The sequence below is a fragment of the Somniosus microcephalus genome, chromosome 13, assembly GCF_052327205.1.
Source record: "Somniosus microcephalus isolate GS21.2 chromosome 13, FLI_Smic_1.0, whole genome shotgun sequence".
Classification (NCBI taxonomy): Eukaryota; Metazoa; Chordata; class Chondrichthyes; order Squaliformes; family Somniosidae; genus Somniosus; species Somniosus microcephalus.
Genome location: NC_140999.1, coordinates 153,240,762 through 153,258,708, shown reverse-complemented (window position 1 = coordinate 153,258,708; position 17,947 = coordinate 153,240,762). Strand labels below are relative to the sequence as shown.

The window sequence follows — 17,947 nt, the reverse complement described above, 5'->3', positions numbered from 1 at the left end:
GTTGTTCTTGCCATGGAGGGAGTGCAGCGAAGATTCACCAGACTGATACCTGGGATGGCAGGAATGACGTATGGAGAGAGATTGGGTCGATTGAGTTTGTATTCGCTAGAGTTTAGAAGAATGAGAGGGGATCTCATTGAAACTTATAAAATTCTAACAGGACTAGACAGACTAGATGCAGGAAGGATGTTCCCAATGGCGGTGGAGTCCAGAACCAGGGGTCACAGTCTAAGGATAAGGGGTAAGCCATTTAGGATTGAGATGAGGAGGAATCTCTTCACCCAGCAAGTGGTGAACCTGTGGAATTCTCTACCAGAGAAGGCAGTTGAGGCCAATTCATTAAATATATTCAAGGAGTTAGATATATTTCATAAGGCTAAAGGGATATGGGGAGAAAGCAGGGACAGGGTACTGAATTTGGATGATCAGCCATGATCTCATTAAATGGCAGAACAGGCTCATGGGGCCAAATGACCTACTCCTGCTCCTATCTTCTATGTTTCTATGAAACCCAAAGCCATCGCCTTTGGCCCCCCCCCCCCCTACACATGCCACCGACACTTTCTGGTCACTGTCAGGCTGTTTGCAATCTAGGCATCTTGTTCCACCTCAAGCAAAGTTTCTGACCCCATATTGTCTCCATTACAATCACCACCTACTCCCACCTCTCTAACATCACCTCCCTCCACCCCATCTCTGCCACTAAAACTCTCATTCATGTCTTTGCCTTCAGACTTAACTACTTCAAAGCTCTCATGGTTGACCTCCCTTCCTCCATCCTCCATAAACTTCAGCTCATTCAAAACTCTGCTGCCATATCCCACCCTGCACCAAGTCCAACTCGCCCATCAACTCCCGTCCTTGCATTGGCTCCCAGCATCTCAATGCCTCAAATTTAAAATTCTCATCCTCGTGTTAAAATCCCTGCATGGCCTCACCTGTCTCTATCTCTGTAACCTCCTCCAACCCTCCCAAAACTACATTCCTCTTACCCTGATCTTATATACCCTCCCTCCATTCCACCATTGGCATCCATGCCTTCAGTCATCTAGGTCCCCCTTCAAGAATTTCTTCCTTATACCCACGCCTTTCAACCTCCCTCGTCTACTTTAAGGCCCTGCTTAAAAGTCACCTCTTTGATCAAGCTTTGAGTCACCCTTTCTGATATCTCTTTTGGTTTGGTGTCCATTTCTCCATCATGCCTCTGAAGTATTTATATTAAAGGCACAATATAAATGCAAGTTATTGTTGTATAATCAAGAGCCTGGTAACAGGGTTGGTGTATACCTGCCAGGCTGGTAAATAGAATATAACCGAGAGCATGGTAATACGGCGGGAAGGTACAATATTGGTGGGTAGGATTTTTTTTTATTTTTTTTATTCGTTCATGGGATGTGGGCGTCGCTGGCAAGATCAGCATTTATTGCCCTTCCCTAATTGCCCTCGAGAAGGTGCTGTTGAGCCAGGATAGCCTGGTGATGCAATTTCTAACTCCCTTATTTTCTTCATATTCTACTTAGCGTTTAAAATTCGAGAAGAGAAGCAGAAATCTGTGCAACAGTTATCCAATTATTTACCTCATTATTATAGTTCCTTTGGATCAAAGGCTCTATCTATATTATGATGTCATAGTGATTGCACAAACTTACCATGGTAACAGGAAAGCAACGGCAAGACTAACACCAGTAGCGACGGCCATGACAATAATAACTGGCAGATTACCATTAACTGTTGCGATGGTGATCAAAGGTGGAATGTACCACTGAGAGGGAGCGAGAGAGAAAAAAAAAGATGGGTGTCAGTGAGCGAGCAGCATCCCGCCTTTGCGTGGTGAGATCACAAATTACATTTCTTTTTAATAAATAAATTCAACTCAGAATTACTGACCAAAATACAATATTGAACAGCCAATGCATTAAACAGATTATACAAGTAGCATTAACAATGGTTGCTTTAGAAGTAAATATACTCCCAAGCTTAAATGCGAAAAAAACAAGAACTAAACCAAGAGGCTTTACTTCTAAGCAGCAATATTTTAAGAGTAAACTACTCATTCTGATGGGCTGTACTAAGGATGTAGCATATCACACTCTCACCTCAAGCGTGATAGATAGTTCACACACACGTTATTTTACAAATTATACTTTCCCACTCACCCTGTTACCAGTGGTGTAGGCATTTTTTTTTCAGACCGACTATTGACAATGCAGCCTGTGCTTGACATCATAAAAATGTACATTTTATTAAAAAATATTCTGGTCAATATGGGGTTCATTGCAGGGTTTCACTTTGGAGTTCTTTCTCAGATCATAATTGGCTATGGAACAGCAGGGGTTAAAAAAGTGACCTAAATCAATGTTTTCTTAGCTTTATCTCCACATTTCTTTTCTTTACCTTACACAACTGTGGAATTGATTTACTTTCTTTAATCCCTGCCTTTCCAAGCACAATTACCTCAGCTTCTAGGAACCTGCCTTTGCACAGTGCCACTCTGAAACTGGGCAGCAGGTATTGCCACAACCTGCAATTGGCAGTGGTGGCTTCTCCTCATTCCCAACAGCCCCATTCGTCCCCCCACTATGTGGACTAATTGCTAGCATGGACAAACATTGAATGCCTCCATGTAGCCCTGGCAATGTTATAGTTATACTTTAGCAGAAGCTGCAGCAGCCTTTTTAGGTACCAAGCAACACTGTATTCATTTAGTTTAAATGTAATGAGCCTCTGACAAATTATTGACATGAACCTTCTGTTGGTGTACACCATTTGTCTCATCAGCACTTGATTGTACTGCACCAAGACATTGCTCTTCTTGCTTCTGAATTAAACATATAGCAGCACAATCACTGCATGACTGCAGGTGGGAATTCAATACATAAATTTGTTCAACATGATCTGCAGTCTGCACCTGAGGGTTCTCCCAGGTCAGTGTTAGGAGTCCTGAAACCATGCAAACTGATCCTCGCACAAGAACAGATAAACACAATGAATGGCATAAGGAAGCATTTAAATTAAGAGAGATTTTAAATGACTTTGGTACGTTGATTAAATGAGCACTTGATATTGAAAATGCACCCTCTGCAGGGATGTATTCCTTTGCAGGGAAACCCTTAAAATCATTGTCCCTTTTAAAAAAAAATTATACTATAATCATTTCCCCCCAAGAAACATCAAGTGCTGGTGCCCTCATCAAAAGAACTTGCATGGCAGATGTACCGAATTGGCTGTAAAATACCTCAACTGAATTCACCACCAAAACACACACTGGGTTAATAACTGATTCACACATAACTTTCCTATTCTGTTGGATCACCTGATGAGGTCATCAGCACATGCTCTTTAAAATAAAAAATGGCATACTTTTATACAAATGCATGGATTCAAACACACACAAAAGGAAAACAGATAAACAGGAAAATAATCAGAAATTCCCAGCAAGCGACTACATTTTTACAGTGGCCTGCATGTTGAAACAGACTATTTAAGGAGAGCATCTACAGCAGACCAAGAAACATGTGTCTCATTCCTCATGTTTTCTAAGGCAGATAGAAAGTGCAAAGGGAAAGAATTCGACTCTGTTGATGAAAAAATTAACTCACAATCAGTCCCACAAACAGTGCTATTTTCTTTCCAAATTTTACCAAGACCCATTGCCAGAACGGAACCATGATAGTTGCAGAGACCTACAAGGAGACAGAAGGAAAATTAACAAGCTAATTGTTTTAAATTAGAAATAGAGCAAAGAGGTCTTTGGGATACCACAAGTAACAATTTTGGTGACACCACCCGGTTAATAGAACGACTGTTGCCCATTATAGATAAAAGTAGGACAAAATGTGACGATGCCTACATTAAATTACTGACCTTTAGTGTGGTCATCATCATTTTTAGTGCAATTCATGTTTCACACACAATTGCAATTGGCCACTGCCAACGGGGGAGAGGAAATAACAATAAAATCACATGATACTGTTCCTCAAAGAATTGAGAACTTGCCGCAACGATGGAAAGTGTATGAGCACCTCAGTGCCAAAGATACAAGATTGAGTCAACATTGCATCATAAAGCCAGGATAAACCCTCTGCATATTAGAATATATTAAAAACATAGCCTGGCAAGAATGAGGCTTGGACTGGTAGATAACCTGGAGACACATCCTACCACCATGTAGGTGTACATTGCTTGGTGATGGATTTACTTGGTGTTTTGTTACCAAATAACAGACCATATAGATAGATATCCCTGGTTTCCACATAGAAATGAAAGCTCTACAAACAGTGCTAACATTGTATGTCTATGGTGAGTCACATGGTGGTGAGCAATACTTCATCTCTGTGAGGTCCTGTGACAGAGGAAACGGAGATGCAAAGTGGTTTTAAGCCCTATCCAAATGTCCTAAGCAACATTAGGTGCACCTGTCAGCAGAGTATGAAGCTGAGGAACAGAGAAGAAAGTAAAAGTTTGAAAGTTCTTAAAGGGATAAACTCAATCAAAACAGGTTTGGTAAATCTGTTTTTTGTGTGTTAACTGCTTGAATAAAAAGGCCTTTTGTAAACTGCACATTGTTGGATAATCTCCAACAAAACATTCTGCAATGACGGGTGTCAGACTCTGCGTGCAACAATTTCAAATAATGCAGATGAGCCAAGATGTCACACCCTAAAGAGTTGGCTCAGTATCTTGAGACTGACGATTGAAACTCCTACATTTAACATTGTAACCGTGGGAATTGGAAACTATCCTGGATACTGCAGTGATGGAAGGAAGGCTGCATAGCAGGGCCCTTAGGCAGCAAATTTAGAATTTTACACATTTCTTCCAAATATCGTCCTCCACTCTGCTCCCCTTCTTCAATTTGTGCTTTTCTAGTAACATTCAAGATCCTTTGGAATATTTTGAACTTTTACACTAAAAATGTTGCATTCGGGTGTATTTGAGAAATCAACTAATTTTTAATCTAAAAAAATAAAAAATAAATTGACATTTGCATTTATGCATATTCAAAAACCCAACCAAACCAGCACTTTCCCAAAAGCTACCTGAATGGCCTCTCTCCTCTTCATAGAGGCAGCAAAAGGCAAATAAGCTAGAAGTTGTACTAATCAAACTCTAACTGGAGTAATGTGTGCTATTCTAGTTACTTACCCATAATATTATTACCATCCTTGAGAGGGCACAGATGTAAGCAACAAAGATGATTCTGGGTATCAGAAACTTAAGTTCTAAGAAAAACTTAAGGAAGTTGGGCTCGTTTTCTTTGAAAAGAGACGTCAAGGTTTTCTAATTGAAGTTCGTAAGATTATGATTTGCTGCATACTCGTTAGCTTAATAAACTTGTAGACTAAATTGGCATAGGGACAAACAGATTAGAGGTTTAAATGCATAGCTCAAAGAGTGGTGTGGGAGGAAGGGGTTTCAATTCATGGGGCATTGGCACCAGTACTGGGGAAAGAGGGAGCTGTTCTGTTGGAGAATCGATTAACTAGGGCTGTAGATAGGGCCTTAAACTAAAAAGGTGGGGGGAGGGAACAGCTGAGGGGAAATTTAGTAATCTGAAGAGAAAAGTCAAGGAAATAGAGCAATGCAGTGAATTAGGTAAAAATAAGCAGTGAGGGACAGTGCATCAGCGCATAAGGCCAAAGCAGGGAATACTGGTAAAAAGTTAAAATTAAAGGCCCTTTATCTGAATGCACGAAGCATCCATAACAAGATAGATGAATCAGTGGCACAAATAGAGATCAATGGCTTTGATATAATAGCCATTACAGAAACATGGTTGCAAGGTGAACAAGGTTGGGAATTAAATATTCCAGGGTATTTGACGTTTCAAAAAGACAGGCAAGCTAGAACAGGAGGTGGAGTAGATCTGATAACTAAGGATGACTTAAGGACAGTAGGGAGAAAGGATCTAGGCTCGGAAGATCAGGAAGTAGAATCAGTACTGTGGTGTATGTAACCTGTTCCACCTTAAGAGAACTTAAGCCTGTTCCACCTTAAGAGATGTACTACTTTCTCTGGCTGCTGTATACGTAATACCGGTGGTGACCACCGGTATATAAGTACTGTGTAGTGATATTGTATTTAGTATAGTCCTGACCTCCAACTAGTAAAGGCCTGTTGAAACTTTATTCTTGTAGTCTGTGTCAGTAATTAATCTTAATACAACTGGAACACACAGACTTAACAAGTACAGGTGGAGATAAGAAATAACAAGGGGCAGAAAACAGTGGTGGGAGTAGTTGATAGGCCCCCTAACAGTAGCTATACCGGAGGACAGAGTATTTAATCGAGAAATAATAGGAGCTTGTAACAAAGGTAATGCTATAATCATGGGAGACTTTAATCTTGATATAGATTGGGCAAATCAAATTGGCAAGGGTAGTCTGGAGGACGACTTCATAGAATGCATTCAAGACTGTTTCCTAGAATAATAAGTCATGAAACCAACCATGGAACAGGCTATTTTAGATCTAGTTTTGTGTAATGAGACAGGGTTAATTAGTAATCTCATAATAAAGAATCCTTTAGGGAAGAATGATCATAATATGATAGAATTTCACTTTGAGTTTGGATTTCACTTTGAGTTTGAGAGTGACATTCTTAAATCTGAAACTAGCGTCTTAAACTCAAATAAAGTCAATTACGCAGGTATGAGGGGCGAGTTGGCTAAGGTAGATTGGGAAACTAGATTTAAAGCTATGACAGTAGATAAGCAGTGGAAAACATTTAAAGAAATACTCCAATATTCTCAACGAATATACATTCCATTGAGAAAAAAAACATTCACGGGAAAAGTGATTCAGCCATGGTTAACTAAAGAAGTTAAGGATTAAAAGAAGAGGCGTATAATGCTGCAAAGAATAGTAGTAAGCCTGACGATTGGGAGAGCTTTAGAAACCAGCAAAGGATGACCAAAAAATGGATAAAAAGGGAGAAAATGGAATAGGAGAGTAAATCAGCAAGAAATATAAAAACAGATTGTAAGAGCTTCTACAAGTATGTTAAAAAGGAATAGAATAGCAAAAGCAAGCGTTGGTCCCTTAGAGGCTGAGACAGGAAAACTTATATTGGGGAACAAGGAAATGTCAGTGACCTTAAATAAATATTTTGTATCTGTTTTCAAAGTAGAAGACACAAAGGGCTAGAAATTCAGTAGGCTTTGCGCCCAGTTTTCACCCAAAGAGGGCTTTTGCGCCACTTGCTGAGCTTTCGCCGATATTCAGCGCTGCGGTAATGGCGGCATTAGCCAGTAGCGCTGCGCCGCCACCGATGACGTCATCGGTGTGCGCAGTGCCCCGCTACTGCCCCGACCGCCATATTTAGTTGCGGCCGCCTCTTCCGCAGCGGCCGCAAACAGCGATCAGAAAACGGGGCCGTCCTGTAGCCTTAGTGGGGCGCTTTAAGGTGGAGGTGCGGCCGGCCGCTTTTTTGGCGGCCGCCTGCCCGCACCTCCTTCCCCGGCCTCCTCCACCACCCCCCCCGCGGCATTGCCGGCTGCTTTCCGCGAACCCGGCACTTCTCCGTGGTGCTGGGCTCATTTGCCGGCACTATCCAGCGGCGATCTCCCCGTTGCAGGCACCTCCCCCTTAAGAGAAGGAGGAGGCCTGCAGTACCGCAGCCTGCCGTTCCACAGCGGGTGGCGCAGCGGCGCCTAGAGCGCTGAAATTCAGTTTCAGCGCCCCAAGCGGGGGCGGGCACACCCTGGAACAGCACCCGGTTCCGACTTGGGGCGCAAAAACTGAATATCTGACGGGCGCAACTGGCTCCGCGCTCAGCGCTAACTTTTGGGCGCACGCCAGCTGGCGGGCCCAAAGTGAATTTCTAGGCCAAAAAGTATACCAAAAATAGTGGGGAACCAAGGGGCTAATGAGAGTGAAATTAATTAATATCAGTAGAGAAAAAATACTTGGGAAACTAATGGCACTAAAAGCCAACAAATCCCCTGGGCCTGATGGACTACATCCTAGAGGTCTAAAAGTGGTGGCTGCAGAGATAGTGGATGCATTGGTGATCTTCCAAAATTCCCTAGATTCTGGAATTGGAAGGTAGCTAACATAATCCTGCTATTCAAGAAAGGAGGGAGAGAGAAAACAGGGAACTACAGGCCAGTTAGCCTGACATTAGTCATCAGGAAAATGCTGGAATCCATTATTACGGAAGTGGTAACAGGGCGCTTAGAAAATCATAATATGATTAAGCAGAGTCAACATGGTTTTATGAAAGGGAAATCATGTTTGACAAATTTATTAGAGTTTTTTGAGAATGTAACTTGCAGGGTAGATAAAGGGGAACCAGTGGATGTAGTATATTTGGATTTCCAAAAGGCATTCGATAAGGCACCACATAAAAGGTTGATACACAAGATAAGGGCTCATGGGGTTGGAGGTAATGTATTAGCATGGAGAGAGGATTGGTTAATGGACAGAAAGCAGAGTTGGGATAAACGGCTCATTTTCAGATTGGCAGGCTGTAACTAGTGGGGTGCCGCAAGGATCAGTGCTTGGGCCTCAACTATTTACAATCTATATTAATGACTTGGATGAAAGGACAGAGTGCAATGTATCCAAGTTTGCTGATGATACAAAGCTAGGTGGGAAAGTAAGCTGTGAGGAGGATGCAAAGAGCCTGCAAAGGGATATAGACAGGTTAAGTGAGTGGGCAATAAGGTGGCAGATGGAGTATAATGTGGGGAAATGTGAGGTTATTCACTTTGGTAAGAAGAATAGAAAAACAATATTTTTAAATGGAGAGAAACTTTTTTTTTTAAATGTTGATGCTCAGAGAGATTTAGGTATCCTCATACAGGAAACACAGAGAGTTAGCATGCAAGTACAGCAAACAATTCGGAAGGCAAATGGCATGTTGGCCTTTATTACTAGGGGAGTTAGAGTACAAGAGTAAGGAAGTCTTGCTAACAATTGTACAGAGCTTTGGTGAGACCACACCTGGAGTAATCTGTACCATTTTGGCCTCCTTATCTAAGAAAGGATATACTTACCTTGGAGGCGGTGAAACAAAGGTTCACTAGATTGATTCCTGGGATGAGAGGGCTGTCCTATGATGAGAGATTTTGTAGAATGGGCCTATACTCTCTGGAGTTTAGAAGAATAAGGGGTGATCTCATTGAAACATGCAAGGTTCTGAAGGGGATTAACAGGGTAGATGCGGAGTGGTTGTTTCCCCTGGCTGGAGTGTCTAGAACTAGGGGGCATAGTCTCAGGATAAGGGGTCGGCCATTTAAGACCGAGATGAGGAGGAATTTCTTCACTCAGAGGGTTGTGAATATTTGGAATTCTCTGCCCCAAAGGGCTGTGGATGCTCAGCTGTTGAGTATATTCAAGGTTGAGATAGATAGATTTTTGGACTGTAGGGGAATCAAGGGATACGGGGATAGGGAAGGAAAGTGGAGTTGAGGTCGTAGATCAGCCATGATCTTACTGAATGGCGGAGCAGGCTCGAGGGGCCGTATGGCCTACTTTTTATTATTCGCTATGGAATCTGGGCGTTGCTGGCAAGGCCAGCATTAATTGTCTATCCCTAGTTGCCCTTGAGAAGGTGGTGGTGAGCCGCCTTCTTGAGTCGCTGCAGTCTGTGTGGTGAAGGTACTCCCACAGTGTTGTTAGGTAGGGAGTTCCAGGATTTTGACCCAGCAACGATGAAGGATCAGCGATATACTTCCAAGTCAGGATGGTGTGTGACTTGGAGGGGAACTTGGAGGTGATGGTGTTCCTATGTGCTTGCTGCCCTTGTCCTTCTAGGTGGAAGAGGTTGCAGATTTGCGAGGTGCTGCTGAAGAAACCTTGGCGAGTTGCTGCAGCGCATCTTGTAGATGGTACACACTGCAGCCATGGTACGCCGGTGGTGGAGGGAGTGAATGTTTAAGGTGGTGGAGGAGGTGCCAATCAAGCGGGCTGCTTTGTCCTGGATGGCGTCAAGCTTCTTGAGTGTTGTTGCAGCTGCACTCATCCAGGCAAGTGGAGAGTATTCCATCACACTCCTTACTTGTGCCTTGTAGATGGTGGAAAGGCTTTGGGGAGTCAGGTGGTGAGACACTCGCCACAGAATACCCAGCCTCTGACCTGCTCTTGTAGCCACAGTATTATGTGGTTGGTCCAGTTAAGTTTCTGGTCAATGGTGTTGATAGTGGGAGATTTGGCGATGGTAATCAAGGGGAGGTGATTAGACTCTCGCTTGTTCCTGCTCCTAATTCTTATGTTCATATGTTCTTATGTTTCCAAGTGAGGCCATTGAAGTATGAATGGGTTCAAAAGACAATTGGATACACTTGTGGAGACAGAAGGGATTGAGGGATATGGTGAGAGGTTGGATAGGTGGGGCTGAGTAATACGATAAGATAACTGAAAAGAAAGTAAAAGTGTGATACTTCTTAAAAGGGGACAGATGCAAGGGCTACACGGGTTTAGTAAATCTTATTTCTGTGTTAATTGGACAAATAAAAGGCCTGTTGTAAGCTGCACATTGTTGGATAACCTCCAATGAAACATTCTGTAATGAAGGTTATCAGACCCTTTTGCAACAACTGCAAATAATAGAATCATAGAATGGTTACAGCACAGGAGGTCATTTGGCCCATTGAGCCAGTGCAGGCTCTCTGCAAGAGCACTTCAATTACTCCCACTCCCCCGTAGCACTGCAATTTTTTTCCTTCAGGTACTTATCCAATTCCCTTTTGAAAGCAACGATTGAGTCTGCCTGCACCACCCTTTCAGGCAGTGCATTCCAGATCCTAACCACTTGCTGCGTAAAAAAGTTTGTCCTCATGTCGCCTTTGGTTCCTTAAATCTGTGTCCTCTGGTTCTCGACCCTTCTGCCAATGGGAACAGTTTCTCTCTATCTATTCTGTCTGGACCCGTCATGATTTTGAACACCTCTATCAAATCTCCTCTCAACCTCTGCTCTAAGGAGAACAAGCCCAGCTTCTCTAGTCTAAAGTCCCTCAGCTCTGGAATCATTCTCGTAAATCTTTTCTGCACCCTCTCGAAGGCCTTTGCATCCTTCCTAAAGTGCGGTGTCCAGAATTGGACACAATACTCCAGTTGAGGCCGAACCAGTGTTTTATAAAGGCTCATCATAACCTCCTTGCTTTTGTACTCTATGCCTCTATTTATGAATCCCAGTATCCGGTATGCTTTTTAACTGCTTTCTCAACCTGCTCTGTCACCTTCAACGATTTGTGCACATATACCCCCAGGTCTCTCTGTTCCTGCACCTGCTTTAGGATTGTACCCTTTAGTTTATATTGCCTCTCCTCATTCTTCCTCCCAAAATTTATCACTTCACACTTTTCTGCGTTAAATTTCATTTGCCATGTGTCCGCCCATTTCACCAGCCTGTCTATGTCTTCTTGAAGTCTATCACTAGCACTATCCTCCTCACTGTTCAATATACTTCCAAATTTTGTGTCATCTGCAAATTTTGAAATTGTGCCCTGTACATCCAAGTCCACGTCATTAATATATATCAAGAAAAGCAGTGGTCCCAGGGAACACCACTGCATACCTTCCTCCAGTCTGAAAAACAACCGTTCACCACTACTCTCTGTTTCCTGTCACTTAGCCAATGTTGTATCCATGCTGCCACTGTCCCTTTTATTCCATGGGCTTCAACTTTGTTGGGAAGCCTATTATGTGGCACTTTATCAAATGCCTTTTGGAAGTCCATGTACACCACGTCAACTGCATTGCCCTCATCAACCCTCTTACCTCATCAAAAAACTCGATCAATTAGTTAAACACGATTTGCCTTTAACAAATCCGTGCTGGCTTTCCTTAATTAATGCAGATGACATCTATGCATGTGTATGTGAAAGCTTGACTATAAGTGATATTTATTCATATGGTGAGGACTAAGTGAGAAGTGAGACTGGAGGACATGGTGAGGTGGCAGGATTTATTAAAAAAAAGATTGGTAACGTTTTAAATTACTGAAATGTGATTTGACCATGAAACAACCAAATTAAGGGAGTTGGAAGCAATTACTGCTGCTGTGGAGCAACAGAAATGAAACACAAGGAAAGGATTAGCATGCAATACACAATGGGACTGTGAGGAACATGTGATCATACCTGTTCAAATGGGTAATTTGATGTGTTTCTGGAGAAAGAAGGGTAGGTGGAGCCAAGGGACATAGAGAGAAGGTTTGCTTCTAAAAAGTTGTTAAGCTTCAAGTTACTGAAACGTGACTGGGCAGTGAAAGGACCAAATTAAGTAAAACTGGAAGCATTTACTGTTGATGTGGAACAACAGGACTGGACCAGAAAAGAGAATGAACACTCAATACATGACGCCATGTGCAGCGGCGAACCATATACAAACATTGCCACTGTGGGGCACCAAACTCAAAAGGACATTGGCCCGGATTGTGCAGTCAGTGGCGAAGGAAAGGCGCTTGCCGTTCACCTCGCTAGCCGTTCACCTCGCTAGCCGCTGCTCACAAAAGTTTGAGAGGGCTTTAGAGTGGTGACTTGCTCTAATCCGGCGTCTGATCCAGTGCGGCACCTTCTACAGGGCATCTGTGCCATTTGTATGCGGGGCAAGAAACAACAAGGCTCTTCAACTAATCAGATTGAGACACTGAGACATGCAAAGTCTAAACTAGGAAGTATAAAGCAGGAAATATAAATTAGATTTAAATCATGTACAGAAAGCAAACTAAATATTGGGAAATACAGATAGGATTAAGAGAGAGAGATAAAAGAGACAGACAGAAAATCTAATAAAATTGTTTCAATTTAATTTTTTTTTAATCTAATTATCTTCTGAGGGAATGAGACTCCACACTTGTAAAATTAATTTTTTAGGGCCAGAGAGTTTGTTTGTCAGTAATTATCACTTATCACGCTGTTAAAAACTCACTTATTCCTGAATGCACCAACCCTAACTTTTTAACATAAGAACATAAGAAATAGGAGCAGGAGTAGGCCAATCGGCCCCTCGAGCCTGCTCCGCCATTCAATAAGATCATGGCTGATCTGATCCTAACCGCCAATCCACTATCACAGAACCATCTCCTGAATCTAACAGAATTAGACACACGAAATAGGAGCAGGATCAGGCTACACAGCCCCTGAGCCCGCTCCGCTACCCACAGGGCCATGACCGATCCGAACCTAGACTCATGTCCAAATTCCTGCCCGCTCCCCGTAACCCTTAATTCCCTTTACTTCTAGGAAACTGTCTATTTCTGTTTTAAATTTATGTAATGATGTAGCTTCTACAGCTTTTTGGGGCAGCATATTCCATGGACCTACCACCCTCTGAGTGAAGTAGTTCCTCCTCATCTCAGTTTTGAAAGAGCAGCCCCTTATTCTAAGACTATGCCCCCTAGTTCTAGTTTCACCCATCATCGGGAACATCTTCCCCGCATCCACCCGATCCAACCCCTTCACAATCTTATATGTTTCAATAAGATCGCCTCTCATTCTTCTGAACTCCAATGAGTAGAGTCCCAATCTACTCAACCTCTCCTCATATGTCCATCCCCTCATCCCCGGGATTAACCGAGTGAACCTTCTTTGTACTGACTCGAGAGCAAGTATGTCCTTTCTTAAGTATGGACACCAAAACTGTACACAGTATTCCAGGTGCGGTCTCACCAATACCTTGTACAACTGAAGCAATACCTCCCTATTTTTATATTCTATCCCCCTAGCAATGAAAGCCAACATTCCATTGGCCTTCTTAACCACTTGCTGCACCTGCATACTAACCTTTTGAGTTTCGTGCACCAGGACCCCCAGATCCCTTTGTACTTCAGTACTTTCCAGTTTCTTGCCATTAAGATAATAACTTGCTCTACGATTTTTCCTGCCAAAGTGCATAACCTCACACTTTCCAGTATTGTATTCCATCTGCCAAATCTCTGCCCACTTATTTAGCCTGTCGATGTCCCCTTGCAGGTTTTTTATGTCCTCCTCACTCACTACTTTCCCTCCCATCTTAGTATCATCTGCAAACTTTGATATGTTACACTCGGTCCCCTCCTCCAAATCGTTAATATAGCTTGTAAAGAGTTGGGGACCCAGCACTGACCCCTGCGGAACACCACTAGTTACTGATTGCCAGTCTGAGAATGAACCATTTATCCCAACTCTCTGCTTTCTGTTAGATAGCCAATCCTCCATCCATGCCAGAATATTACCCCCAATCCTGTGATTTTTTTTATCTTAAGCAATAATCTTTTGTGTGGCACCTTGTCAAATGCCTTTTGGAAGTCTAAATACACTACGTCCACTGGTTCCCCTTTATCCACCCTATACGTTACTTCCTCAAAGAACTCCAGCAAATTTGTCAAACATGACTTCCCCTTCATAAAACCATGCTGACTTTGTCCTATTAAATTATGATTATCCAAATGTCCTGTTACTGTCTCCTTAATAATGGACTCCAAAATTTTACCTACCACAGATGTTAGGCTAACCGGTCCATAGTTTCCAGCCTTCTGTCTACTGCCCTTTTTAAATAAGGGTGTTACATTAGCAGTTTTCCAGTCTGCCGGGACCTTTGCCGAGTCCAGGGAGTTTTGGAAAATTATTAGCAATGCATCCACAATCCCTACCGCCACTTCCCTCAAGACCCTAGGATGTAAGCCATCAGGTCCAGGTGATTTATCCGCCTTGAGTCCCATTATTTTACCGAGTACGACTTCCTTAGTGATTTTCATCGTGTTTAGCTCCTCCCCCCCCCCTTTAGCCCCCTGTTTGTCCAGTGTTGGGATATTCTTAGTGTCTTCTACTGTAAAGACTGATGTAAAATATTCATTCAGTGTTTTTGCCATCTCCATATTTCCCACCATTAATTTCCCGGTCTCATCCTCTAAGGGACCAACATTTACTTTAGCCACCCTTTTTCTTTTTATATAACTATAAAAACTCTTACTATCTGTTTTTATATTTTTTGCTAATTTACTTTCATAATCTATCTTCCCTTTCTTAATCAATCTTTTTGTTATTTTTTGCTGTCTTTTAAAGTTTTCCCAATCCTCTATCCTCCCACTAGTTTTGGCTACCTTATATGCCCTTGTTTTTAGTCGAATACTATCCTTAATTTCTTTACTTAGCCACAGATGGCTGTCTTTTCTTTTACACCCTTTTCTTCTCAGTTGAATATATATTTTTGGAAGTTGTAAAATAACTCCTTAAATGTACACCACTGATCATGTATCGTCTTACCCTTTAATCTATTTTCCCAATCCACTCTACTCAATTCCGCTCTCATACCTTCATAGTCTCCTTTATTCAAGCTTAGCACGCTTGTTTGAGATCCAACCTTCTCACCCTCTAATTGAATATGGAATTCAACCATGTTATGGTCACTCATTCCAAGGGGATCCTTTACTAGGACATTTTTAATTAATCCCGTCTCGTTACACAGGACCAGATCTAAGGTTGCTTGCCCCCTGGTCGGTTCAGTTACATACTGCTCAAGAAACCCATCCCTAATACACTCAATGAACTCATCCTCAAGGCAGCCCTGCCCAATCTGATTTGTCCAATTAATATGATAGTTAAAATCCCCCATAATTATAGATGTTCCCTTATTACAAGCCTCAACTATTTCCTGATTGATACTCCGTCCAACAGAGTTGCCACTGTTCGGAGGCCTATAGACTACGCCCACTAGTGTTTTTTTCCCCTTATTATTCCTTACCTCCACCCAAACTGTTTCATTATCCTGATCTTTTGACCCAATATCATTTCTCTGTATTAGTGATTCCTTCCTTTATTAACATAGCCACCCCACCTCCCCTTCCTTCCTGCCTGTCCTTCCTGATCGTTAAATAACCTGGTATGTTTAATTCCCAGGCACTGTGCCATTAACTCGTCTATTTTGTTACGAATGCTACGTGCATTCAGATAGAGAACTTTCAAATATGTTTTGTGACACTTAGTTCCTGCTTTTGCCCTTTTTATTACTTTACCTTTTACTCCATACCTTCTGCCCCTTCCTGACACGCTCTGGTTTTTAATTTCCCCACTGCTACCTAAGTCTATGACCTTCTCTGTTGTCATTTTTATTATTTGCTCTCTAGGAACCTCCCCCCCCACTAGTTAGTTTAAAGCCCTCTCTACAGCCCTAGTTATATGATCCGCCAGGACTCTAGTCCCAGCACTGGCCAAGTGAAGCCCGTCCCAACGGAACAGCTCCCTCCTGCCCCAGTACTGGTGCCAGTGTCCCAGGAAGCAAAACCCATTTCTCCCACACCAGTCTTTGAGCCACGCATTTAACTCTCTAATTTTATTTGTCCTAGCCAAATTCGCTCGTGGCTCAGGTAATAATCCAGAGATTATTACCCTTGTGGTTCTGCTTTTTAATTTGGCCCCTAGCTGCTCAAACTCCCTCAGCAGAACCTCCTTCCTTGTCCTATCTATGTCGTTGGTACCAACATGGACCACGACAACTGGATCCTCCCCCTCCCACTCCAAGTTTCTCTCCAGTCCAGAGGAGATGTCCTTAACCCTGGCAACACAGCCTTCGGGACTCTCGCTCTCGGCTGCAAAGAACTCTATCTATCCCCCTAACGATACTATCCCCTACCACTACAACATTTCTTTTAACTCCCCCCACTTGAATGGCCCCCTGCTCCACGGTGCTGTGGTCAGGTTGCTCATCCTCCCCGCAGTCCCTGTTCCCATCCTCACAGGGAGTAAGAGCCTCGAACCTGTTGGACAAGTGCAAGGGCTGCGGCTCCTCCAACACTACCTCCTGGATCCCCGTACCTGCCTCACTTCTAGTCACACCATCCTGACCCTGGCCACGGACTACATCTGAATTAATTAATCTAATTGGTGTGACTACCTCGTGATACACAGAGTCCAGGTAACTCTCCCCCTCCCTGATGTGTCTCAGTGTTTGAAGCTCGGACTCCAGCTCTTCAACACGGAGCCGGAATTCCTCGAGCAGCCAACACTTACTGCAAATGTGATCACCGTGAGCATCAATGGTGTTCACCAGCTCCCACATATTGCAGCAGTGCGGAACTAGTGGGCAAGTACCCCAAGTTCACGCCATTGCATTTATTTCAGTGCCAAGTCTATCATGAGGACAGCAACAGCGCTTCCTGTGGCGGAGCGGGGTATCTCTGACAGTAACTTCCGGATTTCCGCGTTTAACTGCGAATGTGCGGATGCCAGAAGTTGCTGTCCTATTTACCCCATTATAACGGTGAGCACTGATAGCCTCACTGTTATTTTTATTGCAAAATCTGGCCCATAGTCCTGTATCTTTCTCTTATTTGGATCTATTCATGTGCATGTGGAGGTTTGAATGAATGTAATGGAAAATCCTTTTAAAAACTTAAATACAAAGCTTAGATATGCAACCCTATAAACTCTACCATGGTGCAGAATCCAGAGGTGAGGCCGAATAACTAGAAAGGGGGAAAGTTGTGTCAAACAAATAGCCTTATGCCTCTAAATAGTTACCACTTGCTATTTTGTATGATTTGAGAGTTTTTTTGATCATGACGCTTTTTTCCTTATTCTATGCTACGTTCTCCCAAACTGGGTCTTCTTGTGCGACGCTAGGTGACTTCCAGAGAGCCTAATCTGAACATTCAGCAACCGCTGCTGTGAAATAGCTTTGGAAGATTTGCTGAGATTAACTGCCCTCTGTATGGGGGCCTACAAGACTCTACAATATGCCTTCCCACAACTGAAATGGGAAGGTTACTGAGTGGAGGATCACTTAACTAATTCAAGAAACACCAAAGTCAGTTTTGACATGTGAAACAAATGTAAACTTCTACAAATCCAGTGTATATGTGGATGATTCTTAGATAAACTTGAACTGAAGTTGTCCAGTTGCTATGGGTTTTGGTACTCGCACAATGTAACCTTGTACATCTTCAGATGCATCATAATTACATGAGATCAAAATATCTAAGTCAAATAACAAACAAATAAATGCCCATAATATGTAGGCAGGTA

The 17,947-nt window shown here is 42.8% G+C and overlaps 1 protein-coding gene and 1 long non-coding RNA gene across 5 annotated transcripts in view; one reads left to right on the top strand and one right to left on the bottom strand.

The window, feature by feature from the left end:
• LOC147108678 (sodium-dependent lysophosphatidylcholine symporter 1-like) overlaps nucleotides 1-17,947 on the bottom strand; it is a 129,477-nt gene that overhangs the window by 62,797 nt on the left and 48,733 nt on the right. For all 4 annotated transcript variants that reach the window (XM_086005376.1, XM_086005377.1, XM_086005378.1 and 1 more), the window contains 2 exons: nucleotides 3,600-3,683; nucleotides 1,650-1,762 (listed from right to left, as the gene is read on the bottom strand). In XM_086005376.1, the coding sequence (XP_085861502.1) occupies nucleotides 1,650-1,762; nucleotides 3,600-3,683 (197 nt within the window). The remainder of the gene's footprint in view (nucleotides 1-1,649; nucleotides 1,763-3,599; nucleotides 3,684-17,947) is intronic.
• On the top strand, nucleotides 1,672-17,816 carry LOC147108679 (uncharacterized). The gene is made up of 2 exons (XR_015080630.1): nucleotides 1,672-1,830; nucleotides 17,546-17,816. It is a non-coding gene; the product is annotated as an uncharacterized LOC147108679 (long non-coding RNA).